The sequence below is a fragment of the Phascolarctos cinereus genome, unplaced genomic scaffold, assembly GCF_003287225.1.
Source record: "Phascolarctos cinereus isolate Bilbo 61053 unplaced genomic scaffold, phaCin_HiC Scaffold_4;HRSCAF=312, whole genome shotgun sequence".
NCBI lineage: Eukaryota > Metazoa > Chordata > Mammalia > Diprotodontia > Phascolarctidae > Phascolarctos > Phascolarctos cinereus.
The window spans coordinates 585521422-585537810 of record NW_027555847.1 but is presented as its reverse complement, the minus strand read 5'-3'; the positions used below and the strand labels follow the sequence as shown (position 1 = coordinate 585537810).

The 16389-nt window shown below is 38.8% G+C and overlaps 1 protein-coding gene and 1 pseudogene across 1 annotated transcript in view; one reads left to right on the top strand and one right to left on the bottom strand.

The window, feature by feature from the left end:
- TMEM67 (transmembrane protein 67) overlaps window positions 1-16389 on the bottom strand; it is an 85563-nt gene that overhangs the window by 16730 nt on the left and 52444 nt on the right. The window contains exons 17-20 of the mRNA XM_020972890.2: window positions 15858-15956; window positions 15535-15621; window positions 5920-6019; window positions 5698-5837 (exon numbers count right to left, since the gene is read on the bottom strand). Of these exons, the coding sequence (XP_020828549.1) occupies window positions 5698-5837; window positions 5920-6019; window positions 15535-15621; window positions 15858-15956 (426 nt within the window). The remainder of the gene's footprint in view (window positions 1-5697; window positions 5838-5919; window positions 6020-15534; window positions 15622-15857; window positions 15957-16389) is intronic.
- LOC110198544 (dnaJ homolog subfamily A member 1 pseudogene) lies at window positions 7857-11041 on the top strand (annotated as a pseudogene).

The following is a 16389-nucleotide window of genomic DNA, read 5'->3' as shown; positions in this document are numbered from 1 at the left end:
CAAGCGCTGCCCAAACCGGATTAAGATGCAACTGGGGATGTTTAATGAAACAAATAAAAATACAATAAAACAGATCATTTGTAGTTATCTAATTCAATACGCTCCTGCAGGGATCTGTTTCTATTTGAGTTTTATGCCACTGGGCTGAATGTACACAATGAGGTCTATTTTCAGACATGGCTGATGTATTGATTGATTTGTTCTATTTGACTATATTTATTTGTTAGAAAGAGGTGAATAGTAACAGAGATGACCAACAGGAAGAGAGAAGAGAACACCAGTGAAACACTAAGAAAAACACAGAGAAGAGAGGAGGAGAAAGTTCCAAACACAAGCTGGAAGAACTATTCAGAAGATACACACAGACAGGGAAGCTTTGTTATCACAAAGACAGCATACTCAACAGAAGCGCACCATTTCACATACATCCTCTTTGCTGTTCTTCTTTGTACACTGAAAAGCCTGCTTGCTGACATTCACTAAATCATTTTGTTATCACACACTTACTTTACAAAGAAAGCCTTAAGAACACTGATCTATGCAGTAACTAATCATGGTTTCAGCAAACTGGCGACGAAGCATGCTTCCCATCTCTCCACGAAGGGCAGCTAGGTGTCACAGTGGACAGAGTGCCGGGCCTGGAGTCAGGAAGACCTGAGTTCAAATTTAGCCCCGGATATTTATTAGCTCTGTGACCCTGGGCAAGTTGCTTAACCCTGTTTGCCTCCATTTCTTATCTGGAAAATGAGCTGGAGAAGGAAATGGCGAGCCATTCGACTATCTGTGCCAAGAAAACACCAAATGGGGTCACGAACAGTCAGAAACAACTGAATAATACAGAATAACATATGTTTTCAGACATATCCCCCCCCCTTTATTTATTTATTCATAACAGAGGGCTTCTGTTGGGTAGGGAGGAAGGAACATAATTAAGCAGTGATAGAGATGCAAAACAGGAAGAAAAGATTGATAATGAAATATCGTTAAAATATGCAAAATAGAACTCAAAGAAGTTCAGAGAGGACACTGGGAAACTGAGCAGATTTGATATATTTTTAAAAAGAAATTATACAGAACAGAAGTTTCACAATTTTGTGTACAATCTTGCCGGTCTTTGCTGTGTATTGAAATATTCATGTTTGTAAAGTTCATAATAAAAAAAGAAAAATTTAAAAATAAAGACCATCTCTTATGTAGAATCTAAACAAATTAAGTATTTCTTACCAATATAAAGGTTCTTCTAGATATTCCTATTCACAGTTTACCCTGTATTAACTGCATCAAGCCTCAGGTAAGTACAAATCCTCCTCAGTGAAATTCAGAGTAATAAAAAAAATTACATAAAAATTTTAAGTTTAAAAGCACTTTGTTCATAGTAAACTTATGAGATCGAGAGTACAAGTATTCTTCTCTCTGCTTTACATGCAAGGAAAATAGGGCTCACGGAGGTTAAGAATCTTGCCTTATAGCCACACAACTACTACATGTCAGGGCAGGAAATCAAACCCAGACCCACTGGCTCCACAACCAATGTTCTCTTTCCACTGTGCTGCAACACAGAGCAGTCTAACCCTTCACACTTGAAAAACAAAATGGATTAAAAAAATGCAAACTATGATACACAGTTGAATACGCAGCCCAATGAGTTAGTCTACCCCTCTCTGCTTCTGTCTCTCTCTCTCTAATACACATATATTTTAGACAGGTGCTGCAAACAAATAAAGAACATCTATGCAGATCATTCCCAGATGTTTACATCTAAGCACAGACTCTCTCCCAAGTTCTACTCCTATATCAGAAGGCTGTAGGATCATAGATATAAAACTGGAAGGCTCTCAGAGGTCATTTGGTCCAACTTCCTCACTTTACAGATGAGGAACCTGAGACTCAGTAAGGATAAATGACTTGTCCAAGATCTCACAGGTACTAAGTACTAGAAGTGGGATTTGAGCCCAGGTCTTCTGACATCAGATCCAGCATTATTTCCACTCTATCACCGAGACCCTATTGGATATTCCAAACTGGATGTCCCACAGCTAAACTCAACATGTCTAAAATAGAATTCATTACGTATTTCTCAAAACCCTCCCCTCCTTCTACGAGAGCATTGTCATCCTGCCAGTTACCTAGGTTTGCAACTCATCTCAACATACTTAATCAATTTCCAAGTCTTACTGATTCCCCTACCACATCTCTCACATCTATCCCCTTTTCTACTCACATGGCCAGCATCCTAGTTCAAGGATTACTGAAACAGTCTTCTTATCTAGACTATTACAATAGTCTCCTAATTGTTGTCAAGTCTTTTCCCTTCTTTAATTTATCGTTCCCGCAGCTGCAAAGTGATGTTTCTTAAGCATATGAGTGATCATGTGACTCCCTTGCTCTTCAACCAAATACAAACTCCCCTGTTTAGCATTTAAAGCCCAGGCTCCAAACTCCCTTTCCAGGCTTATTCATCCTACTTTGGATGGACTTTCTGTTCCCCATAGACAAAATCCCATCTCTAGTCTCCCCGTTTTTGCACTAGCTGTTCCTCATATATCCCTCCCCCATCTTAGAATCGCTGGTTTCCTTCAAAGTTCAGTTTAAGCACCTCTGTCACTCTTCCTGATCCTACCCTCCCCCCAAACACATGGTGCCTCCACTCAACTCCAAAAATTATCTTGTATTTGTTTTTAAATACACATATGTACATGCACATTGTCTCCCCTGGTAGAATGTAAGATCTTTAGAGACAGGGAACGTTTCATTTGTCTTTGTTTAGCTTTCCACCCATGTGCCTAGAACATACTACCTCATTACTTCCATCTCAAAGAGTCCTTCTCTTCCTTTAGCACACAGTTCACACAACATCTTCTGCTTGCAACTTTCACACTCCCAGCTGATAGTACTCCACCTCCCACACGACTTGGTATTTAATTAATCTGTATATTATTTATTAACTTTTGTCTTTATGTTATGTATGTGCGTAGTTTATATGTCCTTGCTGTTTCCCACATTAGAACATAAGGTCTTTGAGAGTAGGGATTATTTCATTATTAGTATTTGTATCCCTAGTGCCTAGCACATTGCTTGGCACATAGTAGCTATTTAATAAATATTTGTTGACTGATTGGGCCCAGAACTGAGCAGGAAAAGAAAAGCAGGTTGGATTGCCTTAGGAAAATGGTGCAGAGAGCTTGATGATACCAAAACAAAAGCCCAGCTCTTTAAACAATAATACTCAGTCAGTGATGCTATATGGCTATAAATCACAATACCATAACCTCAGAAGAATCAAAATTACAACTCCAAAGGAAACAGAAAGACATATAGTGGGTATAAGTAAACAGCAGCCCAATAACAAAAATTACTTTGGTAATACAGGACTAGAACAAAAAAAAAGAGATTAGGGTTGCATACATAAATCTGGGAGTCATCTGCAGAAAGGTGATAAGTGAACCTATGGGAACTGATGAGATAAATGAGAGAGGACTCTCTCTAGGGTGCTCCAGCAAAGGACATTAAGAAAAAGTGGTCTGCCAAGTAGGAAGAGAAGCAAGAGAGAGAAGTGTTGCCAAAATCTGAGGAAGAGAAAGTGGGGCGGTCAACATTGTCAAATACTGAAGCAGTCAGAAAGCTAAAGGACATTGGATTTGGCAGTTAATAGAGGGTTGGTGACCTTAGAAAATGCAGCTTCACTTGAGTGGTGGGAATGGAAACCAGACTGCAAAGAATTAAGAAATGAGTAGGGAAAAAAGGAAATAAAAAGGAAAAAATAGCTTTTTCTAAGAGTTTTGCAGTGAGAGGGAGAACTATAGGATCACATCACTACTATTATTACAGGATTAAAAGACAGAAGGTCAAGCTTGTTTGACTTTTTGTTTTTTTTAAAGAACGGAAAAGTCCTGGACTTGTTCAGAGACAGCAGAAAAAATAGTCAGGACATAGGAAGACTGAAGATGGGGAGTGGGTTGGTGATGACAGAAGGGTCAAGCTATGGGAGGTGATGTGATCAAAGCACAAGCAGGGGAATTTGCCTTATTGGGGTCGACTTTTTCATCAGAAACTGGAGAAAGGAGAGAATAGGGGTGGGTTGAAGTAAAGGATGAAGATCTAGACAGATGGCCTCTACACTGTCAGTAAAGTAGGAGGTAAGGATCTCTGTCGACAGGGAAGGGAAGGATTTTGGGGAAAGAAGAAAAGGTTGGGAAAAGCAACTGCAGAGAGTGAGAGTCAACTGGGGAAGAATAAAAGAAACTGTCATACAGCAATAAAGTGGGACCAAACAATATGAATTTGTAGGGGATCCAGTCAGCACACTTGTGAATCTTTCACCAGTGGAGTTCAATTCATGCTTGGTGTTTTGAAAGGCATGAACTGTGCCAGATTAAGAGGGCAAGGCATTCAAGAGTGAAAAACAGTATATGGCTGAAATAATCAACTACGGGGTTGAGATTTCTAAGAGAGGAAAGTAAGGCAGAAGAGAGGAGATAAATTAGGACAGAAAGAAGGGGAGGGAAAACTAGAATAGGATGATGATCAAGAATAGGTTTTGGAGAAATGAGGTAGAGGGAGAGACAGAAGGATAGAAGACTGTGGTCAAATAGAGGAGAGATACAGGAAATGGGAGAAGAGTTTAGCAAATGAACTAATAGGCCAGAATGTTTAAAGGAAATAGTAACAAATATATGTATGTGTGTAGACATATACATCTATGTATGTGTAAACCTACATATATATGCATGTATGTATGTTGGGTTTTTTTGAGGTTTTAAGTATAAGGACTAGAGCTAAGGTGGAAAGGAATACTGTGAGCCAGGTGCTGAATTCCTTGAGAAGGAAAGAAAATGACTTGGGACACTAGTACATGCCTGTGATGAGGAATCTGAACCAGGTGATAAAGATGGATGAAGTCAACTTAAAAGGAAGAGAGGCTGCTGAGTGACAATACTGGAGAGCAAGGAGTATGCCTACTCTCCCTGCTCTACCCTTCCTCTATGTTTTAAAGAGGAGGTTCACTCAGTACTGGAGAGGATGTCCAGCACAGTAGGGTCTTTTTTTTTTTTTGGCTAGGCAATGGGGTTAAGTGACTTGCCCAGAGTCACACAGCTAGTAAGTGTTATGTGTCTAAGGCCAGATTTGAACTCAGGTCCTCCTGAATCCAGAGCTGGTACTCTATCCACTGTGCCGCCTAGCTGCCCCACAGTAGGGTCTTTTGAAGAAAGCTAGGTTCCTGTGAGTGCAAGACAGGAGGGTGAGAGAGGAAGATGAAGGACGTCTGCTAATAAGAGCAGAGATTCCACAGGGCACAATGAAAGAGGAAGGCAGAACAGTGCACGAACTCAGGAGAGGCAGGGCTGAGAAGGATAGGGATCTTGGAATAAGAAATGGTAGTAGGGGAAGGGGACTATTGTCTATACAGCTGGCAACTATGTGTCACAGGGATTAGTAGAGGAAGCAGTGGTCATTTGTTAGTCATAGGATAGAGAACGATTTGATTGGAGCTCCTACCCTCATAGACTCTTTGATGGCAAAGAATAGAACCCCAAACACAGTATTTCTCCATTGCTTTATGCCATAGTTACAGGACAATAACGATCACTAAGCATTCTTGTTATAAATTTAAAATGTTAACATTTATATACAACCCAATTAAGCTAACATTAAGCACAACATACAGCATGTTTTTTTTTTATCAGTCACTAAACATACCTCTAAAAAGAAGAGAACAGTAAGCACTTGAAAGAGGGGTTTAATTTTTCTCACAGTCTGAATTTCATTCCACTCGTTTGCTACAAAATATGTCCTCCATATGCTCACAGGAACAGAAGCACGTCGTAGGCCTCTTTCACCTGGTTATGAAAGATAAAACAAAGGGTAAAGCCAACCCTTCCACACTTTGAATGAGAGAGCACAAATGATTGTTTAAATTACCTTCAACAGCTTTCAGAACTTTGCCTTTGGGTCTCTCCCAGTCGATGAAAAAGATATCTATAGTAACCTGGGATATAAGCATGTGCAGAAATTGCAGAGTCTGAGAACAAAATAAAACATATACAGAGACAAATTATAGACATTAAAATTAACTCTTGTGGTTTCCCTTACTTAGGAAACTCCCCCTACTACAAGAAGTGGATCTACAGCAGCTCTATCACATATTAGTAGAGAGAGAGTGGGGCACTGAGTGTATTTTTCTAGGCCAATATAAATTTTCTAGGTCAGAGATATCAAACCACCAGCAACACTACCTAGTGCCAGCTCCAAATGTACTTGGGAAATATTTAACAGAATAAATAAAAATACAAAAGAACATAGATAACATTAATATGTGGCTTTCTAAATCAATATGTGACTGAAAGGACTGTTTTGACACCACTGGTCTAGGCAGTATCAGAGGTAGAACTGGAACCCAGGTCCTTCCTAACTAACTCCAAAGCTAGCTCCCGAGCTGGTTTTTCTTTTCTTTTCTTTTTTTTTTTGGTGAGGCAATTGGGATTAAATGACTTGCCCAGGGTCACACAGCTAGTAAGTGTCATGTGTCTGAGACTGGATTTGAACTCATGTCCTCCTGACTTCAAGGCCAGAGCTCTATCCACTGCACCACCTAGCTGCCCCCCGAGCTGGCTTTTCTATGCATGTTGCATGCATAGAAAAAAATTAACTCCATTCTGTTGATAAAATAAAAATACCATAATTAAATATAACAACCACAAGTGATTTTTAACAAGACTGTATTCTGGGAACTTCATAAAGCTGAAAATCAATGGAAGTTTATATACAGTCATATAATGACTGATTTTTTTTCTCTTCCTACCTTAAAAATGAAAGGATAAAGGAGAGTTATCTGTCACTTGACATAAAAAAGTTAAAGCCACTAGCACAGTTTATATGTAGGCTGGCACAGTTCTGTATTTGACAAGGGATGCAGTCTAAAATAGGGATGGATAAAAATGAGCTTTGGAAACTCAACAGTAGTTAATCATTCCATTCTCAAAGAAGATGAAAGGTGAAGTGCTTTGTACATAGTTTTCATTAAGTATTTGTTGAACTGAATTGAATTTACTACTGTTAAAAACATTAGTTTAGATTAGATGGATTCTCTGAATCTCATGACACCCAGATGTTCACCATTACACTAATAACAGTAATAATAAAAATGATAATGATAATAATAGTTAGCATGCATATAGTGCTTCAAGGTTTGCAAAGCATTTTACAAATATTAAAGCATCTGTGGCTCATCAAATTAAACAGAAATGGGTGACTGAAATGGTTAGTCAGGAGAGGAGTAAAGCACAGCTTTCAAGGCTGCATGATTCAATAAACTCAGTCTTAGACATCTCCCATATTGTTCACCTGTGAGTTTAAATCTGAAGTGGGCTTTAGCTTTGTAAGACTTTCTCTAAGACAGATACTACCTCCAGAATGGACTTTCCACTGGGCATGCCTTCCCTATACTTCCAAGGTCTCTGGTTGACCTCTGGTAGCTCCATGTTGACAAGTCCTGTGTCTTGACATTGGAGGTACTGCCAACAAATGCCCAACCTTCACTAGACTCCCCCCAAAACATGACTTCATCATTAAAGTGAAATCAAGTTTTTAACTCTTCTGATTATGCATCTAGGCATAATATGCATCTGAAAGCATCTGGGCAGAGACAGGTAGGACAGTACATCAACCAATACAGACCATCTTGCTTAGTTGCTAACAATTCTCCTCTTTATCCCATCATGTGAATGTAGAGCTGAGGGGGATAGGGAGGAAAGAAGAATAATTATTATTTTAGCTGATATTAACTATTATATCACTATTAACAACAATAGCTCAATAGATTTTTCAAGCCATTTTTTGTACATTAACTCACTGGAGTAATGGAACACAAATTGCCTGCCAAACTCTCTGCGGTAACAGGTGAGTATGCCTTTACTATCTTTTTGCATACAGTTAAATTCAATTCAACAAGTATTTATTAAGCATCTACTAAATGCAAAGCACTAAGGGAGATACCAAGAAAAATAAGATCAAGTCCTGGCCCTAAAGAAGCTTGCAAACAAGTGGGAGATAGCCAGTATCTCAAAAAAATAACTAAGAGGCAGCTAGGTGGCTAAATGGATACAGCACTGGACCAGGAGTCAGGAAGACCCGAGTTCAAATCCAGCCTCAGACACTCACTAACTATATGACCCTGGGCAAGTCATTTAACCTCTGTTTGTCTTAATCCACTAAAGAAGTAAATGGCAAACCACTCCATTATTTTTGCCAAGAAAATCCCATATGGGGTGTTAGACAGGAGCTCCTCAGCTCCCTTCAGGTTCACTCTGGATTTGGGCAGAGTAGAAACAACAGTGGAGACCACAGGTAAGGGGGTCATATTATTTTATTCTTGATGGCAGCAGGTTGAGACGGGGTGGGGGGGGCAGGGGAGGGGGCGTTCATCCACCCCTACAGCATCCCCAGCATTCCGCCCTTACTGACCAGTGTATATTTGATTTATAAAGAAGCACACAAAGAAGGCATCGTGTCAATAATAAGGTCATAAGTTTACATTAAATAGTTATATAACAATGTGTCAGCATAGAGCAAGTGCAGTGCGGACGTTTACAGGCTAAGCTTATCAGCATGGCACAAGCGCAGCAAGAGTGTCATGGCCAGGATCCTGGCCTGGCCACCTGTATCAAACTGGATCCGTGCCACTTTACACACGTGGAGTCACAAGAATCAGACACAACTAAACAACCTAACAACAAAAATAACTATAATGCAAGGCTGAATGAGGTTAAGCGCGATGGAAGAGATTTTTATAAAAAGTGCTAGGGAAGCACAAAAGATAGAAAGCTCACTTCCAGCTGAGGAAATCAGGAGAAGGTGGTGCAGGATTTAATTGGGCTGGGCTTGATGGGCAGAGATACTGTAGCAAGAGGATGGAGGAAGCAGGGATTTAGAACCTTTTAAGTAGATAAGATTTGAGTAAAGATATAGAGGTAAGAAAGCACAGGACATTTTGAGGAAACATAAGTAGCTTGGTTCAGCCAGAGCAAAGGGTGGATAGAAGGAGAAATGGGAGATAAGATTATAAAGGTAGGTTGGGGACAGATTGGAGGATTTCATGTTTAGGACTTTGGACTTTATTTGGTTAGTAATCTGAATCAGTGGAGGGTTTTGAGTGAGGGAATCATAATCAGAATTGTATGGTAGGAAAATTATTATGTCAGCAGCGACTGAATGAGGGAAGAGACCAAAAATGAGGCAGTAAAGATGAAAGGTTTTTAAAATTGGACAGCTAGAGGAGTAATGACACCATTAACAGAGACATGAAATTTTAAAAGCAGAATCGAGGATTGACTGCAAGGAAAGAAGATGGATTTGGCTTCAGACAGGGTGAGTTGGAGATACAAATAGGATATCCAAAAAGAGGTATTCAGTAAGATAGTTGGAAATTTGATTCCAGAGTTGGGAAAAGAGGTCAGGACTAGAAATGAAGATTTGGATTTGATAATCATCCACAGAGAAAGAATAACTGAAAGTAAGGAAAGGAATATGCAGAGAAGTAGAGGATAGCAGCTGCTGTTGCTGCCCAAGCTCAGAGCACAAGAACTCACCCTCCCCCAATCTTGTGTTTCTTCTACTTGCTCCCCCAACATCCTAATCAGCTCCTGGGTAGCCCCCTTTCACTCTCCCTCCCCCCAGGACATGGGCATTTTGATAGCCAGCACACTGCAAGCGTCACTACCCAGCTACAGAAAATGGTTCTACAGGAAGTGACTTATTATGATGTTTTGGGGGAAAATTCATTGCTCCCAGAAAAAAACTAAACAAGGCATATAGAAAACTAGTCTTGAAATATCTCCCAGATAAGAATCCAAACAAAGGAGTAAGCTCAGATTCCTCAAGCTTATGAAGTGCTTTCTGAGGCAAAGAAAAGAGACTTATATGACAAAAGTAGAGAACAAGCCCTTAAAGAGGGTGGCTCTAGTGGTTGCTTTAATTCTCCAATGGATATCTTTGATATGTTTTTTGGATGAGGCAGAAGAATGAAAAGGAAACAGAGAGGTAAAATGCTGTTCATCAGTTATTGGTGACCTTAGAAGATTTATATAATGGTGCAACAAGAAAACTGGCTTTTGCAAAAGAATGTAATTTGTTTTTTTTTTTTGGTTAGGCAGTTGGGGTTAAGTGACTTGCCCAGGGTCACACAGCTAGTAAGTGACAAGTCTTTGGTCTGAGGCCGCATTTGAACTCAGGTCCTCCTGACTTCAGCACCGGTGCTCTATCCACTGCGCCATCTAGCTGCCCCCAAAAGAATGTAATTTGTGATAAACGTGAATGATGGAGTGGTAAGAAAAGAGCTGTAGAATGCCATCCAAATTGCAGAGGTACTAGAATACAAACAAGAATTTATCAGATGGGACCTGGAATGATTCAGCAAATTCAATCAGTTTGCATGGAATGCCAAGGGAATGGGAAACAAATCAATCCTAAAGACAGATGTAAAAGCTGTAATGGAAGGAAAACTTTAAGAGAAAAAGATTCTGGAGATTCATATTGACAAGGGCATGAAAGACGGTCAGAAGATAACATTTCACGGTGAAGGTGACTAGGAGCCAGTACTTGAGCCAGGCGATAGCATCATTGTTTTGAATCAGAAGGATAATGGTATATTTACAGGACACAATGAGGACCTTTTCATGTGTACGGATAGCTAGTTGGTTGAAACACTGTGTAGCTTTCAGAAACCAATATCAACTCCTATAGTAAAACTATAGTCATTACTTCTCACCTTGGTCAGATTGTTAAACATGGAGATATCAAACGTGTGCTGAATGAAGGTATGCCAATTTATCACCAACCTTATGAGAAAGGAATTCTAATAACTGAATTTAAGGTAAACTTCCCAGAGAATGGCTTTCTTTCATCAGGTAAGATATCTCTGTTGGAAAAGTTACTGGCTGAAAGAAAGGAAGTAGAGGAGACTAAAGAAATGGATCAGGTAGAACTGCTAGACTTTGACTCATCTCTAAGAGAGAAGAGAGGTGGGATTCAATGTCAAACCTCTTAATGGGGGCCAATGAATACTCTTCATTGTAATGCTGACTTTTATGAGCAATAGTGAATGAGTAAAGAACTAAAGTCGTCTTAACACGCTCACATTTTTTTTGCTGTAATATTAAACTAAAGTTGTGTTTTTAAAAGTTAATGCACTGTTGACAGTTGTGAACTGATCTAACCATTATGGAGAACAATTTGGAACTATGCTCAAAGGGTTATAAAACTGTGCACACCCTTTGGTCCAGAAATACCACTACTAGACTGTCTCCTAAAGAAATAAAAAATGAAAAGGAAAAAGGATCTATTTACACAAAAATATTTATAGCAGCTCTTTTTGTGTTAGCTAATAATAGAAAATTGAGGGAATGTCCATCAATTGGGGAATTGCTAAACAAGTTGTGGTATGATTGTAATGGAATACTATTTTGCTATAAGAAATGACAAGCAGGACAGTTTTAAAAAAAGTAGAAAGACTTATATGAACTGATACAATGTGAAGTGAGCAGAACAAGGAGAACATTGTACACATTAACAACAATACTGTATGATGATCAATTGTGAATGACTTAGCTATTTTCAGCAATACAGTGATCCAAGATAATTCTGAAAGACTTATGATGAAAAGTTTTAAATGAAACAGAGAAGAATTTCCTTATTCACCTCCAGAGAAAGAACTGATGGAGTCTGAATATAGATCGAAACATACTTTTTTTTTTACTTTCTTTATTTTCCTTGCAGTTTTTTGTCTGTTTTCTTTTACAACATGACTAATACGGAAACACGTTTTGCATGAACGCACATGTAGAACCTATATTAAATTGCTTGCCTTCTCAATGAGGGGGAAGGAAACAGAGAGAGGGAGAGAATTTGGAATTCAAAATTTTAAAAAACAAATGTTAAAAATTTTTACATGTAAGTTGGAAAAAATATTTAAATTTTTTAAAAAAGTTAATGAATAAAATCAGTAATATAAAATGCTGACTTTGCAATTTATGATGTTCCGTGTGCAAGATAATTTAACATCATTAATTGTTTCCTTATGGTGAGAAGACTTTGAGAATTTTTTTATGACGTGTGCTTTTTTGTTTCAACGTATAGATACAGTGGCTTAAACTGAGGTTTCATTCTTGATTGACACAAGCATTTATAATTGTTAAGCTCTGAAATAAAAATTTTGACCTGAATCCACAAAAGAAGGAAGCAAGGAAGGAAGGAAGGACAGAAGGAAGAGGGACTGGATTGGGGGAAAGATAACAGGTTCTCTTTTAGATGTGATGAATTGGAGATGCCTATTAGACACTAAGTAGACATGCCCAACAGATAGAGCTGATGGTGGGGGACTAGAGCTCAGGAGGGAGTTATGTGTTGTTTCCCCATGACAGAATGTAAGCTTTTTGAAGATGGGAGCTTCCATTTCTGTCTTTATATCCTCAGTGCTCAGAACAGTGTAGTAAGGGCATTATAAAAGCTTGCTGATTGATATGTAGATTTAGGAGCCATCTACATAGAGATGATAAATGAACCCATGGGAACAGATGGAATACCCTGGAGATGAGAAGGATCTATAGAGAGAAGCAAAGCCCTGGGGTGCCCTCATTCTTCGAGGTGAGGGGGAGGGATGCGGGGAATTTATGATGATACCAAAAAGAAGCCTATGAAGTAATGGTTAGACTGGCAGAGGAAAACTAGGAAAAGGGCAGTGTCACAAATGGCAAGAGAAGCCAGAGCATCCAGGAGGAGAAATGAACAAGTTTTAAATGAAACAGAGAAGTCAAGAGAGAAGAATTTCCTTATTCACAAGACCAAGAGGTAAGATATGCTTCCCACTTTTTGACGGAGGGGTGGTAGACTGTAATTGTCATCCATGGTCAATATGGAGGTCTGTTTTAGGATGACTATACTTTATTGCAAAGGGGGATTTTATGGAAGAGAGTAAGGTGGGAATAATTGAGGGAATGACATTGATGTTTAAAAAGGCAGAGATAAAACATGTATTATTTTAAAAAAGAAAAAGATGAGTGAGAAATGAATAATATTGGGTTTATTTCTTGTTTTGAAAAAGGGAGGGAGCCAAAGAAAGTAGATGGGAAGCTGGCACCTGAAGTACCCAAAAGGGATGCCAGGAAAAAACGTGTCACTCAGTACCAAGAAAATGAAATCTATAGATTTTATATGTTAGCCTAGTCTGACTTTCCTATCTTTAATTGGGCAGGCAAAAAAATTAGTGGTGCCTAGCGGTGTTGATGTCATGCTTGTCTAAGAATGCATGCAAATGTAAAATTTTACATTATTTACAAACAATTTTTGTATTTTTGGGGGGAAGTGATGCAATCGGGATTAAGTGGCTTGCCCAGGGTCACACAGCTAGTAAGTGTCAAGTGTTTGAGGCTGGATTTGAACTCAAGTCCTCCTGACTCCAGGGCCAGTGCTCTATCCACCTAGCTGCCCCAGCTGTATGTGTTTTTTAACACAGATTTTACTTCAAAGAAATTCTGTTCTAAGAGGATACATGAATGAATACATCAGGCATGATATAATCCACATGATACAACTGTATCCATTTGAACTACTATTGTTACTTCTTTAAAAAATTATTCAAAACCTTTTTGTGGAAGGATCTTTCTAACTATGACAAACAAAGCAAATTTTTCTTTTAGAGTTTTTTTTGGTTTAAAGATAGTTACTAATTTAGTGAAGAATGGCAATGTGGGATAGTGGATAGTGTGCCAGTCTCCAAGCCAGAAAGACACAGTCAGACAATTCTCCAGGACTGTAAGTTGCATTAGTACAGTTTCCTCACAGGTGAGCTCCCCATAGTGTCCATCCCTGTCATCTCCCTCTACTACCACATTACAGTAAGTCCCTTTATCTAAAATTAAACACGTTGTTCTTAGAAAGCTTATCTTTTTTGTTTGTTTGTTTTTGCTAGGCAATGGAGTTAAGTAACTTGCCCTGGGTCACACAGCTAGTAAGTGTCAAGTGTCTGGTCTGAGACTGGATTTGAACTCAGGTCCTTCTGACTCCAGGGCAGGTGCTCTATCCACTGCACCACCTAGCTGCCCCTGAAAGCTTATCTTCAAAGAGGCCACATGACAAGGAGGCTAGAAAGCCAGCTTCAGGGTGGAAAAGGTCTCAGTTCCAGTCTCAGCCATGACACACATTAGCCATGCAAACTTAGGCAAAATATTTTACTTCTCTGCATCTTAGAAAACTTGCTAAGATGAGAGGTCAAATTGTTGGAGATCTATCTATAAGACAAGGGAATCTGCCCCACAAGTACTTTCCTAAATTATTGGAATCATAAGTCTGGACTCCAGCAAAAAAATTCATTTAAAAGTTACCTTTTCTAAGGAAAACAGGCAGTTTTCAAATGAAGACAGTAAAGCTATAGTCATGTGAAAAAATGCTCTAAATCACTACTGATTAGAGAAGTGCAAATCAAAACAACTCTGAGGTACCGCATCACACCTATCAGATTGGCTCACATGACAAAACAGGACAATGATAAATTTTGGAAAAGATGTGGGAAGATTGGAACACTAATACATTGTTGGAGGAGTTGTGAACTGATACAACCATTCTGGAGAGCAATTAGGAACTATGTCCAAAGGGCTCTGAAACTGTGCATACCCTTTGACTCAGCAATACCACATACCACCTCTAGGTCTGTATCCCAAAGAGATCATAAAAATGGGAAAAGGAGGGGGCAGCTAGGTGGCGCAGTGGATAGAGCACTGGCCCTGAAGTCAGGAGGACTTGAGTTCAAATCCGGCCTCAGACCAGACACTTACTAGCTGTGTGGCCCAGGGCAAGCTACTTAACCCCACTGCCCTAAAAAAAAAAAATTTAAAAAAATTAAAAATGGGAAAAGGACCCATATGTATAAAAATATTTAAAGCAGCTCTTTTTATGGTGGCCAAGAATTGGAAATTGAGGGGATGCCCATCAACTGGGGAATGGCTGAACAAGCTGTGGTACATTAATGTAATGAGAAACTATTGTGCTATAAGAAATGATGAGCAGGCAGATTTCAGAAAAACCTGAAAAGACTTATGTGAACTGATGCTAAGTGAAGTGAGCAGAACCAGGAGAACATTGTACACAGTCACAACAACATTGTGGGATGACTAACTTTGATAGACTTAGCTGTTCTCAGCAATGCAAGAATCTAAGACATCTCCAAGAGTCTCATGATGGAAAATGCTGTCTACATCCAGAAAAAGAACTATGGAGTCTGAATGCAGATTGAAGCATACTATTTGCTGTGTGTGTGTGTGTGTGTGTGTGTGTGTGTGTGTTTTGTTTCTTATGGTTCCTCCCATTGGTTCTAATTCTTTTTTACAACATGAATAATGTGAAAATATGTTTAATATGAATGTATATGTAGAGCCTATATCACTGTCTTGGGGAGGAAGGGAGGGGGGTGAGAAAATTTAGAACTCAAAGTCTTATGGAAGTGAACACTGAAAACTAAAAATTAATAAATTAATTTTAAAAACTTACCTTTAAGGCAAAAGCACACCACACATAAATGACGAAGTTTTCTTCTTGGCCTAGCATTGGTAACAAAACAGAGACAGCCTTCTGTGCCTAGAAGGAAAATTATGAGGCCATAAACAGCATGTTCTTACCCTTTCTGACACTAAATATAATAGATGCTCAGTGAAACTGAAAAGGAAGAAAAAAAATGACACATTCACTAAATGCAGCAAACAACATTCTGGGCAGGCATGAACCAAGGAAAGAAAAAGAATCATTTATAAATACAGCTGAACAAAGTTACTCTAACAGCATGCAGGTTAAGTATGATGAAAAATCTTACTTACTTTGAAAAAAATTAGCCAGTAAAGACCTGTTCCCGTAGCGATGATAAAGAAAACATTACCTAGATCTCCAGCATAGTACATCAAGAACTTCATAACTGTCTGTAATTATTAAAAATAATACAGCTATTGAGAAAATTAAATTATATTTAAGGAAACATATACTAATAGGCTTCAATCTAATCATACCATCATTTTGAGAAACAAAATATTCTGTACATTTACAATACGTTTACCCTTATGCTCATCTGCTTTACATACATCCCTTAATTCTATTCAATATTTACTAAATACCTCCTATGTGCAAGGCACCAAAGATACAAAGACAAAAGCAAAACAGCCCCCGTCCTCAAGGAGCTTATATTTTATTTGGAGTTGGGCAGAGAAGAACAATGTGGATATGGGTAACTGAATATACAGTTAAGTACAAGGTAAGTTCTAAGTAGCTTTGTCAAAGAGAGCCCTAACAATGGGGAAGCGGGGAAGGCCTCTTGTAGAAGGCGACAGCTGAGTCAAGAATTCCAAGAGACAAAGT